At 34.6% G+C, this 25,504-nt stretch overlaps 1 protein-coding gene across 4 annotated transcripts in view; it reads right to left on the bottom strand.

Annotated features, from left to right (window-relative positions):
- Window positions 1-1,208: 1,208 nt before the first annotated feature.
- Window positions 1,209-25,504, bottom strand: part of LOC126891953 (bifunctional peptidase and arginyl-hydroxylase JMJD5-like) — an 82,116-nt gene continuing 57,820 nt past the window's right edge. For all 4 annotated transcript variants that reach the window (XM_050661306.1, XM_050661305.1, XM_050661304.1 and 1 more), the window contains exons 4-5: window positions 18,903-19,049; window positions 1,209-8,266 (exon numbers count right to left, since the gene is read on the bottom strand). In XM_050661306.1, the coding sequence (XP_050517263.1) occupies window positions 8,009-8,266; window positions 18,903-19,049 (405 nt within the window). In that variant the 3' untranslated portion in view covers window positions 1,209-8,008. The remainder of the gene's footprint in view (window positions 8,267-18,902; window positions 19,050-25,504) is intronic.

The raw sequence follows: 25,504 nt of genomic DNA, 5'->3' as shown, positions 1-25,504 counted from the left end.
GGACAATATTTAAAAATAAGTACTGTCCTACTTAAATAAGTACATATGGTCACCGTAAGTATAACTAACGATGGTAACTGTGAAGCAGAAGTTCGGAGACGTATTGGTATGGCAAAAAATGCGATGAATCGCCTAACCAAAGTTTGGAAAGACAGATCTATCTCTCAAAATTTCAAGATGAGACTGGTGAATGGCCTTGTATTCTCAATATTTCTATAGGAAGCAGAGACTTGGACTATTCGCGCATGCGAGCGCCAAAAAATTGATGCCTTTGAGATGTGGTGCTGGAGAAGAATGCTGCGCATACCTTGGACAGCTCATAGGACAAACGTTTTCATTCTAAACCAACTCAATATTAAAAAAAGGCTGTTCACAATATGTCTGCAACGAATTCTGAAATTCTTTGGTCACGTGGTTCGCAGAGGTGACGACAGTTTGGAGAGAATAATTGTTTCTGGAAACGATCCGGGGAGAAGATCAAGAGGACGATCACCAACTAGATGGTCTGACCAAATAAAGCATTCACCTGGAAACTCATTCTGCGAAGCTGTTAGAGCACCTGAAGATAGAAACCAATGGAGAAACATTATTAGTAATATTGGAAGAAATCACGATCCTCAGTATAATGGGGAAACGACAAGAGAGAGAGAGAGAGAGAGAGAGAGAGAGAGAGAGAGAGAGAGAGAGAGAGAGAGCAGTGTCAAAACTGTGAGCTATGGAGGTGGTTCGTCTATGGTTTGGGGTGGTACATCTTTATAAGGAAAAACAGAGCACGTGTTCGTGGCCAGTGGTGGTCGCGGAGTGGCTTTGCCAGACCATGTTGTTCCTTACGCCGGCTACATAGGCGAAGGCTGCATGCTAATGCATTATAACGCTCGATGACACAGCGCGGATTACGAACGATTACCTGGCCAATACCAAGATAAAAACAATGAACTGGCTTCTATTGAGTCCGGACATTAATCCCATCGCACACACATGGGATAAGCTCAAACGAAAGGTTGGGTCCGTAATCCAGGACCAGCAACAGTGGCGGAGCTAAAAACTGCATTAAATAAAGAGTAATAAATGATTCTTCAACAATCAGTCAGAATAAGGTCCTTAAGATCTCATACGGAAAGTGTAACAACGCAGAGGAGGAAATACCCTCTATTAATTTTGATTTTTTTACATTAATTTGCTCTTATATTTAACAATAAAAAACTGAAAACGTTTGTTTTCTATACTTCCACAAAATTTATTACAACTAAGTGACTACGTCCATTCACTTTACAAATTCCCAACTGTAAACAAACGCACGTGGAAGCTAAACAGGGCCGTACTGAGGTATATCGTATGTTTTTTAAAAATATTTACTTTTGAAACTAATACCGTAAGAATTGCTTGAAATTTAATTGTAAACAAAATATTTATTAACTGAGATATACATAACAATGTGAATATTTTCAATAAAGTAGCATCATATTATAAGGTTATGTTATTTATAAGTTATGTTTTTGCTAAGAATGTTTTTTTTTCGATAAAATATTTACTTTTTGGAATATTTGCAAAAAACCGTCTAAAAACCATCCATCCATTTCCGGGATTATTTTGAACGTGTATTTTTTGCCAGGACCAAAGCACACATCGGCACAGTATTACTTTTTTCTTTGACATATTAGCTATATGTATGCCAAATTTCATGTCACGACTATAAAACATAAAACTATAAAACACGACCAGTCTTAATTAATAACTCAACAATAACTACTGTAAAGTACATAACATAACACAAAATAATATTGTCTTAAAAACCAACACGCTAAAAAATACAATTTGAATTTGCAGACTGACAAGTTAGGACCTGTAAAATGAGAAACCGCCTCGTTTAGGGCGATACATTATATTTAATAGCTTCTTGACGAATGGGTGGACGAATCGTTAACACGTGCGTTTGTTTATGTTGGGAATTTGCTATGTGAATGTGGTGTACAGCTGTTTCGGCAGAGTGCCTTTCTCAAGTGATATAGTTTACAATGTGTTGGCCTTCTTAAGTCTTTAACTGAAGAGGTTGAGGAGTGGGGAGCTGTTTGTCTCGAGTTGGTCATTCAGAATTATATCTGTATTTTTCAATTTATTAATTTCCATAGATTCTAAAAAAGATAGCTTAAGGCCTTTATTTTGAATATGCAGAATTTGAAACTCTTCATTGAAAGAATGATTATGATCTAGAAGGTGAAGTGCGTATGTAGAAGTGTCTGTTTTTCTATTGTTGAAAGCCCTTTTGTGTTTTGCTATCCGTTTGTCAAAGGTTCTGCCAGTTTGACCGATGTAAGTTTTCGGACAGTCACCACAAGTTAGTTTGTACACACCACTCTGTATAGTTGCTTTCTCTTTCGGCTTTTATTGTTCTTAATATATTTGCTTAATTTGTTGTTAGTTCTGAAAGCTGGTGTTTGTTATTCCTTTCTTTTTTATGTATCTGGCTATTTTTGTTGTTATCTTGCCAGTATATGTTAGAGAGAGCAGAAGGTACTGGGTCCTTTCTGTGGTGGTGGATACACTAATTTCAGGGCTTTCTTATGGAGTTTTTGGTTTAAAATTTTGTTAACTGTTTGTTCGCTATAGCCATTGTTAATTCGAGCCCAATAATTCGGCATAGTAAAGCCCTGTGACCGTTTTCTCCTTTTTCAGGAAGTTGATATAGATAACACCTTGTGTATACCAGCAAATGGTGGCCATTACCTTTCCGGCCTATTGGATGGTCTTCGTCCTCTTCGGAGTACGTTCGCGGGGTAATGCCCGCTGTATCGACTGTTCCTTGATCTCTGGTGTGGACCAGTGGAGCCATATTTCGTCGAAAGTTATGAAGCAACATAGAAACTCCATTGGATTACGCTTAAACAATCTCAGATACTGCTTTGAAGTGGTCTCATGGTTGAACTTATTGTCTGGAGTGAGCAAATGCAGCACTCATAGAGCTAACAGCTTTCTTATGCCTAAAATTTCGTGAAGGATGTGATCCATGCGATGTTTTAATATGGCTACTATCTCAGTTATCTCACGCCTCTTCAGTTGGTTGTCTACCAATACGAGATCGTGAATTTCTTCTTCCTTACCTTCCGTATTAGCCGTTTTTAGGGCACCTAGGCGTGATTTATCAAATACCAACCTGCCACCACGTTGAAACTCATTACATCAATTTTTGACAGTCGCCATCGAAGCAGAAGAGTCACCTTATACAGCATCCAAGTGCTTTTTGATTTGGCTACGGAATTACCTTTCCACGAAAGAGTGGGATCACCGACCGATATTGCTCTTTTTTCATTTTTCTAAAATCCCTAGACACGCCCGCTTCCATATACGGTCAAAACAAAACTATAAGTCCGATTCGGCTGAGATTTTGACATAGTCCGTCTACAAGAATATATTAAATGACAGAAGATTTCTCTTGCGATATTGATACCAGTGGCGTAGCGTGAGTGTCGGCTGCCCGGGGCGGAAAACAATTTTGCCGCTCTCTTATTTAGGTATTTTAATTTAATGTAGTATACTATACATTACATACATTAATTATTAGACCAGGGCGCATCTGTAAAAATATTAGTACATTTGGACGTTGAGAGGTGACTCAAATTTTTTTGCAGAAATTGCTTGAAAGTAACTCAAATAATAATATTTGAGTTATCCTCCCACTCAAAAAGGCCCGAAACATTGTTTAAATAATCAAAATGTCAAAAAATGAAGGAAAAATTCGATTTTTTTTCTTTGTTTTTTGATTATAGCTTTAAAAGTATTAATTTCTGAGAAAAGTTTTACCGACATAAAAGTTGTGAAATTAAATTTCCTACAATATAGGATTGGTTAAAATTGTCACAAAATTGACAAAATTGGTACAACATTGTCACCCTTGTTGCAAAATAGCAATAATTGCGAAAAAAACATAAAAAAGAAGTATTCGCATTTTGCATTTTTCAACCATTTATGATACACTTAGGACCTTCATATTTTATCCAGAAAAACTTTATGATATAATAAAAAAATACTGTGAATTCCATTAAGATCGGATCAACAGATTTTGCAATCCAACTTGCAAAAAAAATTCATTTTTTCAAAATGTTACAAGACTGAAAATAAAGCAGTCAGCAAGTTGAATTTTTGAAGTTATACTTCTTTACGCGCGATATGAGTGTGAATTTTTTTATATGTTAAAACCCACGATCCGGGCGCATGCGCATTATAACTTTGTTCTGATTGGATGTTCAAATGACATGTTAAAAATTATCCAATATGGCAGCTGTAGCGCAGCTGTGGTTTGGACGGTTGACGGTTTGGTTATGTATGGTTGTTGCGTTTTAAAATTTGTGGGAAGAGAAACAACAAAGGTTAGTTAATAGTTATACTGCCTGTTTAAATAGTTTTCATATTATATTTTTGAAGTTATACTTCAAAATGTTTTAATTTATGTATGTATCAGTCCAGAAAAGGTGTGGAAAGAATATATTAGTGTTTTTAAATATATTTTTCTACAAACGTGTTAAAAATGCAATTTTTAGGACTCCATAGGAGCGTTAAAAATGCTACTTTAAGGCACTAGTGCTTTAAAATTTTTAAGGCACTGCAGTTAAAAGTGAATTGTCAAATTGTGAAACGTCAAAATATTTATATTTCATTTAACATTAATATTAATAATACAACTTGCGCAATTTGAAAAAGGTGGTTTAAAAGGTTTTTATTATAATTTTGTGTCTTTGGATTTGTCTTCCTTTGGCGTAAAATAATAAAATATCTATTTTTATATTTCACTTGTCACCGTGATGTATAATTATGTATATCTGAAAAGTAACTAGCATGCGGCTTGATGGCCTTGTTGGTAGAGCATTGGATCAGAGTTAAAAAAATCGCGAGATTGCGGGTTCAAATCCCGGACGATTCATACTTTTTTTTTTTTAATATTTGCCATTGTTAATTTGGTTCATTTTTGGTAATTATTGTTATATTGTAACTGTTAAGTAGGTATATTTATTTCGTTGAAATTATATTATAATAGAAGTATAACTTCTTACGTGCGTACAAAGTACACACACATTCTTTTTTTTTACATATAGAACAATACTGTACCTTTGATTGACAAATTTTAAAATTAAAATCGGTTAACCACCACGTGGCGTCAGGAATTTTTTTAAATAAACATTAATTTGTAATGCTACGCGCAGGACAGCGGATAGTTTGCTCTGATTGCGCATTCCAATGACCTTTGATAATGATTAATACATTTTAATTTTTAGTAAATTTCCATATAAATAAATAAATTTGTTTATTGCAAAATAAAAACACGTATACTGTCCTTTGAAATAACATTTTTTTTAGCAATTTTTTAGCTTTTTTTTCTTTGTTCATATATTTTAACTTGGAGAATAAAAGTTTATTATTTTTAAAAATATGCAATTGTTTAAACAGTATTTCACAAACAATAATCAAATTAGTTTGATTTTTGTAGATTTAAAATATTAAAATACAACAAAATATAGAGTAAGAAAATAATCTATTAGATAAAGATTGGAAGAAATTTAGCTGGAAATCAACTTGTGTGAATCGAACACCGCTGTCCTGCGCGCAGCACCAAAAATTAATGTTTATTTAAAAAAAATCCTGATGCCGTGGTAGTTAATCGATTTTAATTCTGCAAATTACAAATGAAAGGTACGGTACTCTTCTATATGCAAAAAAAATTCAACTTGCTATCTGCTTTATTCAGTCCTGCAACATTTTGAAAAAATTAATTTTTTTAGCTAAACCTGGATTGCAAAATTTATTTTGCAAAATCTGTTAAACCGATCTTAATGAACTTTACAGTATTGTTTTATTTTATCATATAGTTTTTCTGTGTAAAATATGAAGGTCCTAAGTGTAGCATAAATGGTTGAAAAACGTAAAATGCAAATACTTGTTTTTAATGGTTTTTTTTTGCAATTATTGCTATTTTGCAATAAGGGTGACAATTTTTAAAAATTTTAACTAATCCTATATTATATGAAATTTCATTACGCAACTTTTATGTCTGTGCAACTTTTCTCGGAAATAACACTTTTAAAGTTATAATCAAAAAACGAAGAAAAAATTCGAAATTTTTCCTTTATTTTTTGACATTTTGATTATTTAAACAATGTTCCGGACCTTTTTGAGTGAAAGGATAACTCAATTATTATTTGAGTTATTTTCAAGCAATTTCTGCAAAAAAAATTGAGTCACCTCTCAACGTCCATCTCAAAACAGATGCGCCCTGGACTATATAGAGAACTTTTCGGCGAGAACAGTCACCATTATTTTGCATTATACAGGTTAGATTCTAAATAAAAAAGTTTATCTAAGTTTTACAATCACGTTTATTAACACAAAAATTCTTTTACTTTAACCAATTACATACATTGATATAACTTAGGTACCTATCACTTAAAATTAGGTACACCTTGACGATCGACAAGATTAAATAAAATCAATTTTTAATTAGAACTAGAACGATACTATGTTATATTTTTATTGAAAAGTAATAGGAGTATTTGTTAGAATTAAAAACAAAACTTCCGTCTTCAATTAAAAATTTATACGTTTACTTTTTTAAGAGCAAAGTCTTTTATTGCAGCGTCAATGTCGATCGCATCACACACCTCTTGCTCGATAGATAAAATTGCCACTCATTGTCGATCTTAAATAATTTTTAATCAATTTTAAATTTGAAAAACTTGTCTCACATCTGGCATTGCTTATAGCAACTGTGAAACATATTCGGAACATTATTAAAATATTGGGCAAAGTATCTTCCAGCTTGGATTTAACAATAAATTTAAATGATTCAAGTGAGTCTGCATTAATCAATTTATTTTCGTTGCCTGTAGCAGCAACGAGAGTCCGCAGTCGAAGTCTTTCCAGCTTAAAATCCGGCTCGTCAATTTAGTCAGATGCGTAGTCTAGGTCTAGATTACATTCAGTGTTGTCTGGATCTAATAATATAGCCGGCGTTAGATAAGCAAACTTATCCGTTGAATTCTGTAGCTGTTGAAAACGCTCACGAATTTCTACAATAACTCTATCTAACGAATCAAACAGTTTTTGTCTCAACTCATTTTCACAAGACAAGTTAGCATCTCTAGTTCCGTCATCAAAAATATGCTTTCTTGTTATGCGCCTCCTAGGTTTTATGGAAATTCCAAGTTCTTCACACATACTTTTTGCATAACCTACAGCGCCACTTGCCCATTCCTCTCTTTTCTCTGTTAATATCATCTGCAAAGCATTTACTTTCTGATCGCACAATCTTATGTCAAGTCTCCCTGTTTGTATTTTTGTGTATCATTCACTTCATGTAGCACCGGTTGGCACAGGCCCAAAAAACAAAGAAAGGAAAATGACTGCATCGAAACTAGTAAAGCACCTGCATCTGTCCTAGAGTTTAAGCTTTCACCTGCCTCTGTCAGTTTTTCCAAAGTGAATGTCTTTGTAATGATGCCAGGTCACATTTACAGCATCGCCTCTTGCACTCCACCCTTGAATCCACCGCATCGCGTGTCTTGAACCCTTTTTAAGCTTTTGCCTGTAGTTGATGTCAGAACTTCCCAACGATGTGTCGATGAGGAAAAAAAAGAATAGCAACGTTCTAAAGTGCTGAAAAAAGTTACTGAATACACCTCAACTGGGGCAGCGTGTAACAAACTATGTTTAACGAATGATTTGAGAAGGGTACGAATTCAGCTTTAGGGTTTATTTCATGAATTATTTGCTGAATTCCTGAATACTTTCCAGCCATAACAGCAGCATTATCATATGCTTGGCCTCTACAGTTGCTTATATCTAGTTGCGATAAAAATATAAAATGGTTCAAATACATATTTACAAAATATTTTTATTACTTATTTATTGTTAAATTTCGCCGCCCCCTAAAAAGTGCCGCCCCCACTATGCTACGCCACTGATTGGAACCATCGGGCGGAGAGTCTAAGTGCTTATCGGACCACCTACGTAGGTATGCTGTTCACTTCCACCAAAAACTAACTGAAAAGCTTTTATCTAACGCTGTAACATGATGCCACCACTTTTCAGGAATGAATAACATCTCTCCTGGTTCTAGAAGACATTTAAACATGGTCGCCTTCGCAAACTGCGGGTATTCCTCTAAATCGGGCTTTACGGGATTCACTTGTGCTGTATTGTTTAGCAGCTTTTCCTCGTGCGGATACAAGTATTGTGTATCGGAGGGAGCAAAAAGGATGACCTGCTTCGTACCGTAAACCTAAAAAGGATCAAAATTTTAATTTATATTAATAAATATACAGGGTGTTTCATTAATAATTGGAAATATTTTAACTGTGGGTTCCCGGTAGTGATGTTGAAAAAGTAACTATTCGTTACAAAGTACTCGTTACTTACGAATACCGAAAGCACCGATTACTATACAGAGAGGCAAATCGTTACTTTGATTACTCTGATTACTTCGTACCAATCGTATCAGAGCGAGTAACGACTATTGTATTTACTTTGATTACTCTGATTACTTCGTTACTTCATACCAATCGTATTAGAGCGAGTAACGACTATTATATCTACTTTGATTACTCCCATTACTTCGTTACTTCGTACCAATCATATCAGAGCGAGTAACGACTATTGTATCTACTTTGATTACTCTGATTACTTCGTACCAATCGTATCAGATGGAGTAACGACTATTGTATCTACTTTGATTACTCTGATTACTTCGTTACTTCATACCAATCGTATTAGAGCGAGTAACGACTATTGTATCTACTTTGATTACTTTGATCACTCTGATTACTTCGTACTTCGTGAAGGTCGTTATTATATCGGAATACCTATACAAAATACCTACCTATTAAGAAATACGATTCTCGATAATATGATTACCGGAACTCAAATAAAAAAAGTAACAAAAGTAATCATAGTAATCAAATCATTTTTATCTCTTAAACAGATCGGTGAAGGTCGTTGTTATATCGGAATACCTATACAAAATACCTACCTACTGAGAAATACGATTCTCGATATGATTATCGGTACTCAAATACAAAAGTAATCATAGTAATCAAAGTAACGAATACTGTAAATGATTACTTTATACAAAATACCTACCTACTGAGAAAAACGATTTTCGATATGATTAGCGGTACCGTTACTCAAATATAAAACTAAAAAAAGTAATCATAGTAATCAAATCATTTTTATCCCTTAAACAGATCGGTGAAGGTCGTTGTTATATCCGAATATCTATACAAAATACCTACCTACTGAGAAATACGATTCTCGATATGATTATCGGTACTCAAATACAAAAGTAATCATAGTTATCAAAGTAACGAATACTGTAAATGATTACTTTATACAAAATACCTACCTACTGAGAAATACGATTTTCGATATGATTAGCGGTACTCAAATACAAAAGTAACAAAAGTAATCAGTAATCAAAGTAACGAATATTGTAAATGATTACTTTATACAAAAGTAACGATTTGTAACGAATACTCGAAAGTAACTATAATCAACATCACTAGTTCCCGGGCTCAAAATATTAAGATTTGACCCAAATCAGTTAAATAAAACGTGGCTCCCTACTGCGTTACAGGATGTTTTATTTAAAAATTATTAATTCACAAATTAAAATTTAATAAAAAAAAACAAATTAAAATTAAATGTTTTAAATGTTTAAATTTAAAAACTATTTGTATCCAGTATTTTAAAATTATTTGTCACATCATTTTCCTACTTGGCAAAAAGTGTATATATACAGGGTGGTCCTTAAGTAATTGTACAAAAAGAAACAGTAGATTCTACACTCTAAAATATTACGATTTAACCCAACTTACTTTAATAAAATGTTGATATTAAGAAAGATACAGGGTGGTAAAGTTAAACTTTTTTTATTTATTATTGAATATTTCCTGACATGTATGAGATAACAACATGAAATTTGGTATGTGGGGGTTTTCTGGGTCGAAAAAACTAAATTCCCTACCAAAAATTATGTATTGCCCGGAGGGCGCCACATACGCCTTTCAGCACTCATTTATTACGTTCAATTTTTTTTATCCCTCACTCTGTACAATTTTGACGTTAAAATTTTTATTCTCCTATTAGTTTTACTTAAAAAATGTATACTTCTTTCATCTCCCTAAACTCGACCGTTTTCGAGATAAACGCATTTTAAATCTGCGATACACCATCATTTTTAGCATAATATCATTGTAGTTACACCCGAAAAATAACTTAAAACCATAATAATTGTGTCAGTTCTCAAATTTATGTCATTGCATGGCAAATTCCATTTGAAGAAATTTGCGATACATTTTTGTGTGTGTGAAAAAAAAAATTAAATGCACTCGTGGGAGTGCCGAGAGAAGTGAAAACTTCTTATAGTATATAAATTACGAGCTCAATGCTTTTACCCCATCCTAAAAGAAGTGTTATACCTATATCATATACGACATACGCGATGCATATGCCCTATGCTATTTATGTATACATACACATAATTTATATAATTATGTATGTACAAAATTTATTTCAGCGAAGTGATGACGGTCACAAATTCAATACTTTTTCCCCATCCAAGAAGTGCACAACGTCCCTAAAGAAATTTTCAATTCAAAAATTTATTTCGTCGAAGCGATAACGGTCGCTAATTTATTACTTTTTTCCCATCCAAAAAGTGCACAACGTCCCTCAAGAAGTTTTCACTTCAAATATTTATTTCATCGAAGCGATGACGGTCGCTAATTTAATGCTTTTTTTCCATCGAAAGAGTGCACAACGTCCCTAAAGAAGTTTCACTTCAAATATTTATTTCGTCGAAGCGATGACAGTCCATAATTCAATACTTTTCCCCCATCCAAAAAGTGCACAACGTTCCTAAAGAAGTTTTCACTTAAAAAATTTATTTCGTCGAAGCGATAAAGGTCGCTAATTTATATTATTCCTCATCCAAAAAGTGCACAACGTCACTCAAGAAGTTTGCACTTCAAAAATTGATTTCATCGAAGCGATGACGGTCGCTAATTTAATGCTTTTGTCCATCGAAAGAGTGCACAACGTCCCTAAAGAAGTTTCACTTCAAATATTTATTTCGTCGAAGCGATGACAGTCCATAATTCAATACTTTTCCCCCATCCAAAAAGTGCACAAGGTCCCTCAAGAAGTTTTCACTTCACGAATTTATTTCATCGAAGCGATGACGGTCGATAATTTAATACTTTTTTCCATCCAAAAAGAGCACAACGTCCCTAAAGAAGTTTTTACTTCAAATGTTTATTTCGTCTAAGCGATGACGGTCGCTTATTTATTACTTTCTTCCCATCCAAATTTAATAATTTTTCCCCATCCAAAAAGTGCACAACGTCCCTAAAGAAGTTTTCACTTTAAAAATTTATTTTGCCGAAGCGATGACGGTCGCGATGACATTCGCTAATTCAATACTTTTTCCCCATCTAATAAGTGCACAACGTCCTTAAAAGAAGTTTTCACTTTAAAAATTTATTTTGCCGAAGCGATGACATTCGCTAATTCAATACTTTTTCCCTATCTAAAAAGTGCACAACGTCTCTAAAGAAATTTTCACTTCAAAAATTTATTTCGTCGAAACGATGACTGTCGCTAATTTAATAATTTTTCCTCATCCAAAAAGTGCACAACGACCCTCAAGAAGTTTCCACTTTAAAAATGTATTTCTTCGAAGCGATGACGGTCGCAATGACGGTCGCCAATTTAAACTTTTTCCCATCCAAAAAGTGCACAACGTCCCTAAAGACTTCAATACATATACGTACAAAATTTATTTCGCCGAAGAGATGACGGTCGCAAAATAAATCCTTTTTCCCTATCGAAAAATAGGTTTTACATTTATTTTAAATTTAAATACTTCTATACAATTTATGTATAGATACACATAATATAGATACGTACAAAATTTATTTCGTCGAAGAGATGACGGTCGCTATGACGGTCGCGAAATAAATTTTTTTTCCCCATCCTAAAATAGGTTTTACATTTATTTTAAATTTAAATACTTCTATACAATTTATATATATGTACATACAAAGATGACGGTCGCAATGACGGTCGCGAATTCAATGCTTTTCCCCTATCCAAAAATCGCACAACGTCCCTAAAGAAGTTTTCACTTCAAAAATGGCTTGGATGCGGGTCCGTTAGCCATAGATTTTTATTTTATTTTTACCTCAATTTATTAGTTTTGTTATATTTATACGTATTTCACTTAAATGACTATATTTGTTTCTTTCAAGTAGTTTATGAGTAATTTAAATATTTCCATTTTATGACCACTTAGTAGATATTCTATACTAATTGGAAAATGAACTTGTGTTTGTCGTAAATTGTAATATAATTGATTTATATATCTCACGTTAATTTTGCATTCCAAGAAAATATGGTTCAAATCTCTAATGGAAACATTATCACAAAAACAGACTGATGAATTAACTATTCCTAATTTGTGCAAATGTGCCTCATATTTTCCGTGCCGAGTTTTTAATATGACGATAGTAGAAATATCTTGCTTTGGCAGGTTATATTTAAATATGTATTCAGGTGGCGGAGGAAGTTCTTGATGCAAAGAAAATATAAATTTTTTGACATGCTTGTAATATTTTTCCATTCTTTTTTCCATATTTTATTTATTCTAACTTTGACGTCATTTACTGCATCTGTCGATAAGATGTGAGTTAGTATCTCACCTTTTTTTATTGCATCTTTGGCTATGGATACATTTTTGGATAATTTTATTGTTTTAAGTTATTTTTCGGGTGTAACTACAATGATATTATGCTAAAAATGATGGTGTATCGCAGATTTAAAATGCGTTTATCTCGAAAACGGTCGAGTTTAGGGAGATGAAAGAAGTATACCTTTTTTAAGTATAACTAATAGGAGAATAAAAATTTTAATGTCAAAATTATACAGAGTGAGGGATAAAAAAAATTGAACGTAATAAATGAGTGCTGAAAGGCGTATGTGGCGCCCTCTGGACAATACATAATTTTTGGTAGGGAATTTAGTTTTCTCGACCCAAAAAACCCCCACATACCAAATTTCATGTTGTTATCTCATACCTGTCAGAAAATATTCAATAATAAATAAAAAAAAGTTTAACTTTACCACTCTGTATCTTTCTTAATATCAACATTTTATTAAAGTAAGTTGGGTTAAATCGTAATGTTTTAGAGTGTAGAATCTACTGTTTCTTTTTGTACAATTACTTAAGGACCACCCTGTATACTGTAGGTTTAAATCCTCAAGTTACTTCTATTTTCCATATTTGTTATTTCTTCATTAAGTTGTTCTCCTTCATATCGTGGGCGTACTGAAAAAAACCAATAACTCACAAAAGTAAAGTTTTGAGAAAAACGCTTGTAAAAAAAAATTCCTTATTTTAAGAGGTAAGCCTTATGGCTTACCTCTTAAAAATCTGGTACACTGGTTGTTCAAGTTTTCGTACCTGGATATGATTTTGAAGGATGTTAACCACAGGTATGGTCCTTTTCATGGGCATTTTTCAGTGCGTCACAAATGATAGAAAAAAAGGTAAGTCCGCGATAATACACATTTATAACATTTATTCTAACATGACATTTTAGTTAAATCTGACAGTTGTCACATTTTATTTGCAATTTGGCATAAAAACAAATCAATTGTGTTTATTGCATTTATAAAATGGTATTTTCTTTGATTTGTATAGTATTATAAATTGTACCGATTACTAGGGCAGTCCGATAAGTACTTAGCCTCTCCGTCCGATAACGCCACTATCGCAAATAAAGTATACTGTCATTTAATGCGTTCTCGTAGACAGCTAATGTCAAAATTTCAGCCAAATCGAAATTATAGTATTGTTGTGATTGCGTGTGAAAGTCGGTCGGTGATTCGATTCTTGTTTTTGGAAGGGAAATCACGCAGGGAAATCAAAGAGCGCTTGGATGCTGTGTACGGTGACTCTTATCCTTCGATGGCAACTGTCAAAAATTGGTTTAATGAGTTTCAACGTGGACGAACGTCGGTTTTTGATGAGCCACGCGTAGGTGCCCCGAAAATGGCTACCACGGAGAATAACGTGACAAAAATCCACGATCTTGTATTGGCAGACCGCCGACTGAAGGTGCGCGAGATAGCTGATACAGTAGGCATCTCAAAAGGCCGAGTAGGTCATATACTGTATGAAATTTTGGGCATGAGAAAGCTGTCAGCGCGGTGGGTGCCGCGTTTGCTCACTTCACACAATAAGCGCAACCGTGAGACCACTTCAGAGCAGTGTTTGACGCTGTTTAAGTGTGATCCAAAGGAGTTTTTACGTCGCTTCATAACCGCCGACGAAACATGGATTCACTGGTATACACCAGAAACCAAGGAACAGTCGAAAGAGCGGACAGCACTCGGTGAACGTGCTCCGAAGAAGGCGAAGACTGTCCAATCGGCCGGAAAGGTGATGGCCAGCATTTTCTGAGATTCACAAGGTGTGATCTACATCGACTACTTGGAGAAGGGCAAAACGATTACAGGGCCCTATTATGCCGAAATATTGCGCCGATTCGACGCCGAATAGAAGAAAAAACGACCCCATTTGGCAAAGAAAAAAGTGCTCTTCCACCATGACAACGCACCGGCTCACACCTCCGCCATCGCCATGGCCAAATTGGTAGAATTGGGCTACGAACTGTTGCTCCATCCACCGTGTTCTGAAGATTTGGCCCCGTGCGACTACTATTTGTTTCCAAACTTGAAAAAGACACTCGCTGGGCAGAAATTTAAGTCGAATGAGGAGGTCATCGCCGCCACGGAAGCCTATTTTGTAGACCTCGAGAAAAGGTATTTTTCAGACGGGTTAAAGAAGTTTGAGCATCGCTGGGTCAAGTGTATCGAGCTAAAAGGAGACTAAATAAATTGCCACATTTTCAAAATTTTCCTTTTTCTTTTGCAGGCTAAGTACTTATCGGACTGCCCACGTATATTCGTAGATAATGTATTATATTATATAATTCGTAAATATTTTTTTTCGATTATAGCGCCATCTATCGACAACTAGAATAAATGTTATAAATTTCTGTTAATCCTGTTAAAATTCTGTTAAAAATGGAGTTAGTGGATTTTCCAGTAAGCCCACGATATACTCTATAAATTTTGATTCATGCTGATAATTCATTTCATTAATTCCTTTTGATAATAATTTTAGTCCATGGAAACAAGGATTTTCTCAGGACAGTGAATAATCTGAGAACTTTTTTAGTTATTGTAAACCTATAGGAAGAAATCCTACCTGTTTCCTGTCTAGAGTTAGAAGCCGTTTTTTAGTTATTAACAATTTAGTGCAAAATACGCGATTTTCTCGATTTTTTTACCCCCCTCCTCTCCCCATTAATAAGCTAGTTAGACATAACATTACAAAATCTGATTTTTTAGAACATTGAAAAAACTTCAAAATGCCGATTTTTGAAAGTTAAAAAGTAAATTTGTTACTTCGCAAACTGCAAAATAAGAGAAAATCGTTATTTATTAATACCTTTTATTAAGCTAACGTAGAACTTTGTTGTTTCACCGAAAGTTGGGTATTGGGGTATCCCGGGTACAGTTATCTTCCAATATCGTAAAATGCCGGTAGTGTCGTTATTCATACGGCGGTAAAATGAATATTTTTATTCCGGAACGTATCGAAATTTTTCACGAAAACCGTTGTATTTCGAGAAATGTCCTAGCGTTAATGTTTAAAAAAGTGACCACTATTTTAAAAGAAAAGTGACATAACTCAAAATGTTCATTTTTTCTTTGTTAAATCAGATATCATAGTTTATTTGGTTTTGCTTAAAAAACTAGAAACATTCACTTATCTATACTCTTCGTTTTTAATTTATAAATTTTAGCAGTTTAAAACTTACATACAGTATGGTACAAATGAATCAATTCGTTATTTCGTAAGCCAGCAACTGTAAGGAAAAATCCTGAAAAAGGTCGATTTTATTTTTAAGTTATGCTTTTTTGACATACCTACATACAATCGATGATTTTTTTATTAAGAATATGGGTCGTGTGCTATTATTTTTCTCTCATGATCATCTTTCAGTGCGTCACAGTTTTTCGATTTCTTTCTAACGCATTAAATTGTATGTGACAGAAAAAAAGGCACGTCCGTGATTACAGACATTTACAACATTTATTCTAGTTATTCTAGTTGTCGATAGATGGCGCCGTAATAAAAAAAATAATTTTTTTTTAATTAGATAATAATATTACAAATATAATCTGTATAATTTATAAGACTATACAAATCAAAGAAAATACCATTTTATAATTGCAAGAAACACATTTGATTTGTTTTTATTCCAAATTGAAAATAAAATGTGACAACTGTCAGATTTAACTAAAATGTCATGTTAGAATAAATGTCATAAATGTGTATTATCACGGACTTACCCTTTTTCCTATCATTTGTTACGCACTGAAAAATGCTCATGAAAAGGGCAATAGCTCATTTGAAAGGTTATTCAATTCTCTATTCAGTAATATAAACATTACCTAACATAATTGTTTATCCAGGGTGTCGAAGAAAAATTGTTTTGAATTAAATAATTATTTGACATAAAAGTAAGAATTTATGTAATTTATCTAATTTAAAATACATTGTACTGCTGTCAGAAAACAGAAAAAAATGTTTTTTGATAAATAAACATTGCTTTTCGCTAAGGCTATGGGTACATAATTCTAAAATATTTTACGTGTATCCCTACTTTTTCTGTCTTTACACGGCAAATTACGTGTAGTAAAATTCACACTGGTATGGATATGTAAACATTACTAGAATGTCATTCTACTTGAAAATGTCATCATTAATTTAAAGAGATGGCTTTTGCATGTTCTTGGATAACTGTTATTTTTATAATTGCAAATTATTACTCAGCTAATAAATGTGATAATGTTTTCAGTAACTATGTATTCAGTGATTGTAATAATTTATTTGTACAACAAAAACTAATACTCAATCGAGAAAAGAGGAAAAGTGTTAACGTGATTTTTTAATAATATATTGTTATGGGACGCTTACAATTTTGAACATCTTTAACAACAAAATACTTGGATCATAGAATATATTATCCTGATGTATTCTCTGCTTGGATCTTCCACAAATAATACACAATAAATAACTTTTTATTAAGTTCACGTCTTAAACCAATTATTTATCAAATACACTATATATCAATAATATTTAATCAATAACTCAAAATATTCCCGATGCAATGTCAAATATTTAAAATTGTCACTGATTGTCAGTGTCTGACTGACAATATATGCTGACAATATTATATTCGGCTGAGTGCGTTGTAAGACAAATATAGATTTGGAAAATATTACCACGGCATTGTGTTCATTTTTTTTCGAATCCTGAAAAAACCAATAAATATTTTTGAAAAATTTAAACGCAGAATGAAATACTAAATTATTAGCGAGGACCGAAAGTCCCTTAGAATAAATTAAAAGTTTATTTTGAATGAGATATTTGAAATTAAAAATCACACTAAATTTCCTCTAGTTTTTTACCCCTGTAACTTATTAAAATAAACATTATAGAAGTTCTCAGGAACTTTCGGCCCTCGCTAATAACGCAATCTTTCATTCTGCGTTTAAATTTTTCAAAAATACTTATTAGTTTTCTCAGGATTCGAAAAAAATGAATCCCCATTTGAATAGCATTGCAGCCGAAAATACGTACCGATCCTCTTAATTTAAATATTCAAGCTGTCATCCATCTGCTTCTTGACAGTTTGAACGTTTAATTTAAGCGAAAAACAATGTTTATTTGTAAAATAATAGTATATTGTACAACAAGTGAAAAAAAAGACATATTTCTCACGAGCGCAGAAGTTTGTTGGCACGAGCCGAGGCACGAGGCGAGGGCCGCAAATCAAGCGAGGGAGAAATATGTCATTTTTTCATGTTTTGTACACTGTACTTTTTCTATGGATGCGGTTTTGTCAAGAGTTCAAACTTCAAAATTAAATAATTTAGGTGCTTTTAGGTAATTTATTATATGCATAAACTGAAATAAAATACATATACATGTATATATTTAATATTCTTAAAATTTATATACCTTATTTTTTAAAATTCTAATTAACTGTTATTTGTGAACAGTTTTGAAAGATAATTCCTGGCAAGTTTTGCTTTAACACATTTATTTGACAACATTAATTGTGTTTGTATTGTGCATGTTACCATGCAAACGGCGATCATAGTATGGAAGACCGCAGGAGAACGAGAACCCGTGAGAAAAAATATTTCTCACTGCAATGGCCGACTTTTCTCACTGCGTGAGGAATTGGTCGTTTTGAATGTATGTAAGTAGTGAGAGAAGGTGCATATTGTATAGCATCCATAGAAAAACATTTTTTTCTGTTTTCTGGCAGTAGTAGAATGTATTTTGAATTAAATAAATTATTACATACATTCTTCTGTTTGTGTCAAATAATTTAATTCAAAATAATTTTTCTTAGGCGCCCTATACAAATAATTATGTCAATATTTATATTACTGAATAGAGAATTGAATCACCTTTAAAATGAGCTAGCACACGACCCCTATTCTCATTTAAAAAATCACAGATTACGTCATCACGCCCAGACGGATGACTTCACTAGTATGACAGATAGGTATGTCAAAAAATCATAATTCAAAACTAAAAATTGACTAATCTGATGATTTTTCATTAAAGTCGCTGACTTACGAAATAAAGAATGTATTCCAAACATTTGTATAGATTTTTGTCTACCCTGAAAAAAGTTGTTTTTTAAGTTAACACTTTTTTTTTCGGATTTAATCTATATTATGTTAGAACAAATTCAAACATAAATATTTACCTGTGCAAGTAAATTGTTACTTGGATCAGTATGCAAGGGAGACACAGTTCCTTTAGGTCCGAACCAAGCGTTTATATCAGGGTCAGCATCATTTACACTCATACCGCAATATTCCGGAATACAGATGTCATCTTTCAACTCCGGGATCTAAAATAAATATATAAAAAACTTCTATACATAATAAATATGTGGTATACAGCCAACCACCGAATTGACCACGTACTTATAGATAGTCGACATTTCTCTGATGTACTGGACGTAAGAGCATGTAGAGGTGCTAATATAGACTCCGACCACTACCTTATAAAATCAAAGCTCAGAGCACGCATATCTAACGCAAAAAAAGGTCACAGCACAAAATCCAAAAAATATAATACTGAGGTGCTAAAATCTGAAACTGCTAGAGCTAATTACATGAAAATCTTAGATGAAACATTACCAAACATCGGTGAAAATTTAAGTATAGAAGAGCATTGGACTAAATGTAAAGAAGCCATGCACACAGCGGCTGACACTGTATTAAAACCTAACAAGACCAGAAAAAATGAGGATTGGTTCGACGAAGAGTGTAGACATATTAACCAACAAAAAAATGAAGCATATAAGAGACTCCAGCAGCGCAGAACGAGATCAACTCTCGAAGATTATGAAAATCTTAGAAGAGAAGAAAAGAGAATGTTCAGAAGAAAACAAGAAAGAACAATACGAACACGCTCTAAACGAAATTGTTAACTACCACAATGGAAAAGACATACGAAAATTCTACCAACAGATAAATAGCTGTAGAAAAGACTTCAAACCCAATATAATAGCCTGTAAAGATAGGGACGTCTCTATAATTAGTAAGGAACAGATACTAAACAGATGGGCGCAATATTTTGAAGAACTGCTTAGTGGCAATTATGAAGATGGCGAGATGGAGGATCCCATGCTTCAAATTAATGAAGATGACCGGCAGCCACTCCCCACCGAAGAAGAAATTAGAGAAGCCATCTTAACACTTAAAAATAACAAAGCCCCCGGTTCGAATAATCTCCCTGCTGAACTCTTTAAAAACGGCGGCGACACCCTCTTGAAACACATGCATAAACTGATAACTGCAATTTGGCAACAGAAAGAAACACCCACAGACCGGAAGTTGGGTGTACTGTGTCCTCTACACAAAAAGGGAGACATGATGGTGTGTGATAATTATAGAGGCATCGCTCTACTCAATATGGCATATAAAGTGTTGTCCAACGTATTGTACAAAAGACTTCTCCCCTACGCTGAAGAAATAGTAGGAGGATATCAGTGCGGTTTCCGTCCTAATAAATCAACAACGGACCAGATATTTACAGTGAGGCAGATCCTTGAAAAAACCCTAGAGTTCGGCGTCGATACCCACCACATATTCGTGGACTTCAAAGCCGCATACGACTCAGTTAATAGAGGTAAACTTCTACTTGCTATGGTAGAATTTAAAATATCGCTTCACCTTGTCCAATTAACTGAACTTACGCTCAGAGGAGCAGAGAGCGTGGTAAAGATCCAGAACGATTTCTCAAGACCCTTCCATTGCAAAATGGACTAAGACAGGGTGACGGACTATCGTGTCTCTTATTTAACCTGGCATTAGAAAAAATAATTCGAGAGTCCCAAATTAATACGAATGGTACTATCTTTAACAAATCAGTACAAATTGTCGGATACGCAGATGACATAGACATCATAGGTATATCTAAAGAATCTCTGACAAGCATTTCGGTCGTTAAGAGCATCTGCACAGAGAATGGGGCTAAATATAAATGTTCAAAAGACCAAATATATGTGTTGCACTAGGTCAAGCAACCCGACACCTACAAGAATAATAATTGACGACCTAGAACTGGAAGGTGTCGACACCTTCATATACTTAGGCTCGCTGCTAACTAAAGATAACAATGTCAGTGAAGAAATTAAAAAAAGAATAGTGCTCGCCAATAAGTGCTACTATTACTTAAGAAGACAGATGGCCTCAAAAATACCTAGAAAAATTAAATTGACTGTCTACAAAACACTAATAAGACCAGTGCTAACATATGGCTCATAAACTTGGTCACTTACTCAGAATGTTCCATTGAGTACTATGCGCGGTGAGCCGATGAGTAGAGGGGATTTGACAGTTTTCGCCAGCGCTGTTAGTGGCAGTTTTGTGCATTGAATTTGAACAATTTTATCAGAAAAGTACAAGTTTCAAACCGCGAGAGAGCGCTACCGACGAAACTCACAGCCAATAAAAACAGAGGTAACCTCTAAATTTCACATAAACTTCTTCTTTTTCTCAATGGCATCTTGCGTAAGCAGTCATCTAGTCTCACGAATTTATATTATATATATTATATTATATACTATATTATATATTATATTATACAGTGCGGTGGAATAAGTGTTGCCCCCCCTGTTAACTTGTTTATTTTAAGAATATAAGCAAAACGCTCGAACAGGTCGATTTTTAAACTAATTTCACTGCTATATATCATAGCATCAACGTTTCGAACTTTAGAAACCTATTGCAAGAGAATAGACAGGAATATGTAAGGCAAACCATCATCGCCCCAAACAACCTGGAACAACTAGAAGATATAACTATTCGAGAACTAGAACTAACGTTAAGAGAAATGAAAAACAATAAAGCTCCTGGTCCCGGAGGTATTCCAATTGAACTCATTAAGCACAGCACGACACAGGCAAAAGAAATTTTAGTTGAAATATTCAACGGATGCCTTTCAGGCAATAGTGGCGTGCCCTCTGAGTGGAAAAACTCCATAACTACCCCTATATACAAAAAGGGTGGTAGAAAAAATTGTAATAATTACAGAGGCATTAGTGTGACCAGCTCAGTTGGAAGACTGTACGGACGAATAATAAAGAAACGGATAGAAAAGGAGTGGCAAGATTCCGAAGAACAAAGTGGATTTAGGGCAGGTAGATCATGCACAGATAACATTTTCTGCATAAGGCAATTACTAGAAAAACGTTCTGCTAGAAATCTAGAAACTCACATGGTATTTGTAGACTTAAAAAAAGCATACGATACCGTTCCCAGAGGAAAAATGTTTGAGGTATTACAACAAACCACTTTAAATAGAAAATACATCCAAACAATAAAAGATCTCTATGCTAATGCAACAACAGCAATTAAAATTGGAACGAAACTTTCAAATACCTTTGAAACTTCGAAAGGCCTTTTGCAGGGATGCTGTCTGTCGCCCACTTTATTTAAAATTTACCTTACACATGTGTTAAAATATTGGACTAGGAAATGCCAAACAATGGGGATACCAGTAGGAGATTCTTATTTGTATACGTTGCTATTTGCTGACGACCAAGTTGTGATTGCTGCTGATAAAGATGACGCCAGTTACATGATTAGAAAATTGAAAGAGGAGTACCAAAAATGGGGTTTGGAAATGAGCATGGAGAAAACTGAATACCTTGTAGTCGGAGGTGATACTGAAGACTTAGAATTAGAAGGGGAATACATAAAAGGATGTGATGAATTTAAATATCTAGGTTCAATTTTTGACAAAAACTCCACATGCGATCAAGATATAGAATATCGAATAAGCCAAGGAAGAAAAGCTATAAAACAGCTAAATGGCATTTGGTGGAGTACAGGACTGCAAAATCAGACAAAGAAAAAAATCTACCAAACTATCGTGGAAGGAATTGTCCTGTACAACTCGGAAGTGTGGGAAGTAAAAGACCGACAAAATAAAAGACTTCAAGCTTTAGAAATGGACGCGCTTAGAAGAAGCTGCAGAATATCTAAACTGCAGCATATCCCAAACGAAGAAATAAAAGAAAGAATGGAAGTAGAAAAGGATATTATAGACAGAATAGAACAAAAAAGATTAATATGGTACGGGCATGTCCAGAGAATGGGACCAACAAGATGGCCCAAGAAAATGATCCAGTATGTACCACCCGAGAGAAGAAAAAGAGGCAGACCGAAGAGAACATGGATACAAGATGTAGAGAAAGCAATGAACAGTAGACAACTCAACGAGGAAGATATTCGTGACCGAAAAGCATGGCGAATAGGATGCGGGAAACGGCGAATGCTGTAGAACACCCGATATATATATCAACGTTTCGAACTTTACGCGATCCCTCTTCAGGTGACAGGCATAACTTTGATTTTTTTAAATGGTAAAGTACATCATGTGACACCTCATTTAACAGCTTTTAAAATACTGATTTAAAAAATGTATAATACTTTAATCCTTTTTGAGATCGCAGGCCCAAAATTTCGGTCGAACTCTTTTTAAACGCATTTATTTTTTTCGAATTCTGAGAAAACTAATGAGTATTTTTGAAAAAATAAACAAAACTTAGAATAAACAAAAAGTTTCTTTTGAATGATATATTTGAAATTAAAAATCACACTAAATTTTCTCTTTTTTCCACCACTGTGACTTATTAAAATAAACAGTATAGGAGTTCTCAGGGACTTTGGACCATCGAAAATACTGTAATATTTCATTCTGCGTTTAAATTTTTCAAAAATATTTATTAGTTTTTTCAGGATTCGAAAAAAATGCATTTAGAAAGAATTCGACCGAAATTTTGCGCCTACGCTCTCAAACAGGATTAAAGTATTATACATTTTTGAACTCAGTATTTTAAGAGCTTTTAAATGAGGTGTCACATGATGTACTTTCCCATTTAAAAAAATCAAAGTTATGGCTGTCACCTGAAGAGGGATCGCGTTCGAGGAAGTTCGAAACGTTGATGCTATAATATACTATGGTTAGTTTAAAAATCGACCTGCCCGAACGTTTTGCTTATATTCTTAAAATAAACAAGTTAACAGGGGGGGGGCAACACTTATTCCACCGCACTGTATATTATATTATATGGCATATAATTTTATATGAGAGAGAAGAAATGTCATTATTTATTTATTTATCGTATGGCATAGATACAACAAGAACACATAATTTTAAAAAAAAAGTATATAAAACACTACATGAAGTATCACAAACGAACATCTAATGTATTAATATACTGTAAAACATTTTCGGTCGCATTCAGGAACTCATCGAAAACTCCAGGGTATCGCCTTCGGGGGCATTCCTCAATAATGTGGCGGATGGTCTGCCGTTGCGCACCACAATCACACTCAGGAGTAAGGGCCTTTCCCCATCTATGCAAGCTGTCAGCACATCTACCGGTCCCTGTCCTTATTCTGTTCAGCGCCGTCCATGTATTGCGGGGCAGTTCAAAGCCTGGCGGTTTCTGATCGATACAGGCCATTTGGTGTGATTCCTGTGGTGAGTCGCTCTCCCATTGTCTTCTCCAAGCGTTGGTGAGGTCGAAATGTTCCTGATGTAGGGAGGTGGCCCTTAACAATGGGGGATATCTGGAGCGCAGTCTTTTCATTTCGATATCAAGCTTATCATGGTGGATGGGTAGTTGATGGTTAGCCTCGATTTTTCGATATTCTCTGAGAAGAGAATGACTTCTTCTTAGTTTAGGCGGTGGAATGTGACTCAGAATGGGAAGCCAATAGTTCGGTGTTGGTCGAATTGTACCTGAGATCATTCGCATTGTCTGGTTTAATTGGGTGTCAATGATCTTCGTGTGTTTGCTATTGAGCCATACCGGCGAAGCATATTCAGCCGCCGAGTATACGAGTCCGAGAGCGGATGATCTGAGTACGGAGGCTGAGGACCCCCATGTGGTGCCACATAGCTTTTGGATTATATTATTTCGCGTCTTCAGTTTTTCTGCCGTTCTTTGTAGGTGTTCCTTAAAACTTAAGGTTCTGTCAAGAGTCACTCCAAGATATTTTGGTGTTGAGTTATGAGCGAGTAGTCTGTTTTCAAAGTGAACGGAGAGTTTTTTGTTGGCTTGGGCATTATTAAGATGGAAACAGCACACTTCAGTTTTCGTTGCATTGGGCCGTAGCCTCCATTTGCGAAAATATTCACCCATAACAGCAAGGTCATCCGTCAGTATTGTCTCTGTAACATTCATGTTATTATGTCTTGCTGCAATGGCCCAATCGTCAGCGTACCCAAATTTCTGCGAAGTTGTCCTAGGTAGGTCCGCGATGTATAAATTAAAGAGTAAGGGTGCCAAAACAGATCCCTGTGGCAGTCCATTGCTGAGCTTCATTTGGGCACTTCTTAAGTTGCCCATTGTGACGTGAAAAGGTCTGTCGGTGAGCATGCTATCAATGAGTTTGGTTACCTTTTGGCACGGGATGGCACGGATCAGTTTGCAGATTAGTCCTTGTCTCCAGACGGTGTCGTATGCAGCTGATAGGTCAATGAAAGCAACGGATGTTTTTTGCTTTCTTTGAAAACCTGCTTCGATATGTGTTGTTAGGGATAGGATCTGATCTGTGCAGCTGCGGTTAGGTCTGAACCCTGCTTGCTCAATAGGTATCACCCCCAATATGGTGTTACTAATTCTGTTGTGGATTAAGCGTTCCAACAGTTTATAGACACAGCTCAGCAGTGCAATCGGTCGGTAGTTTTGGGGTTGATCATTTGCTTTTCCTGGTTTCAATATGGCTATAATGGAGGCCTTTTTAAGGAAATGGGGGATTTCTCCTGATTTTAATATATCTG

This window comes from Diabrotica virgifera, chromosome 9 (genome assembly GCF_917563875.1).
Source record: "Diabrotica virgifera virgifera chromosome 9, PGI_DIABVI_V3a".
NCBI lineage: Eukaryota > Metazoa > Arthropoda > Insecta > Coleoptera > Chrysomelidae > Diabrotica > Diabrotica virgifera.
This window is presented reverse-complemented; position numbering and strand designations above follow the sequence as displayed.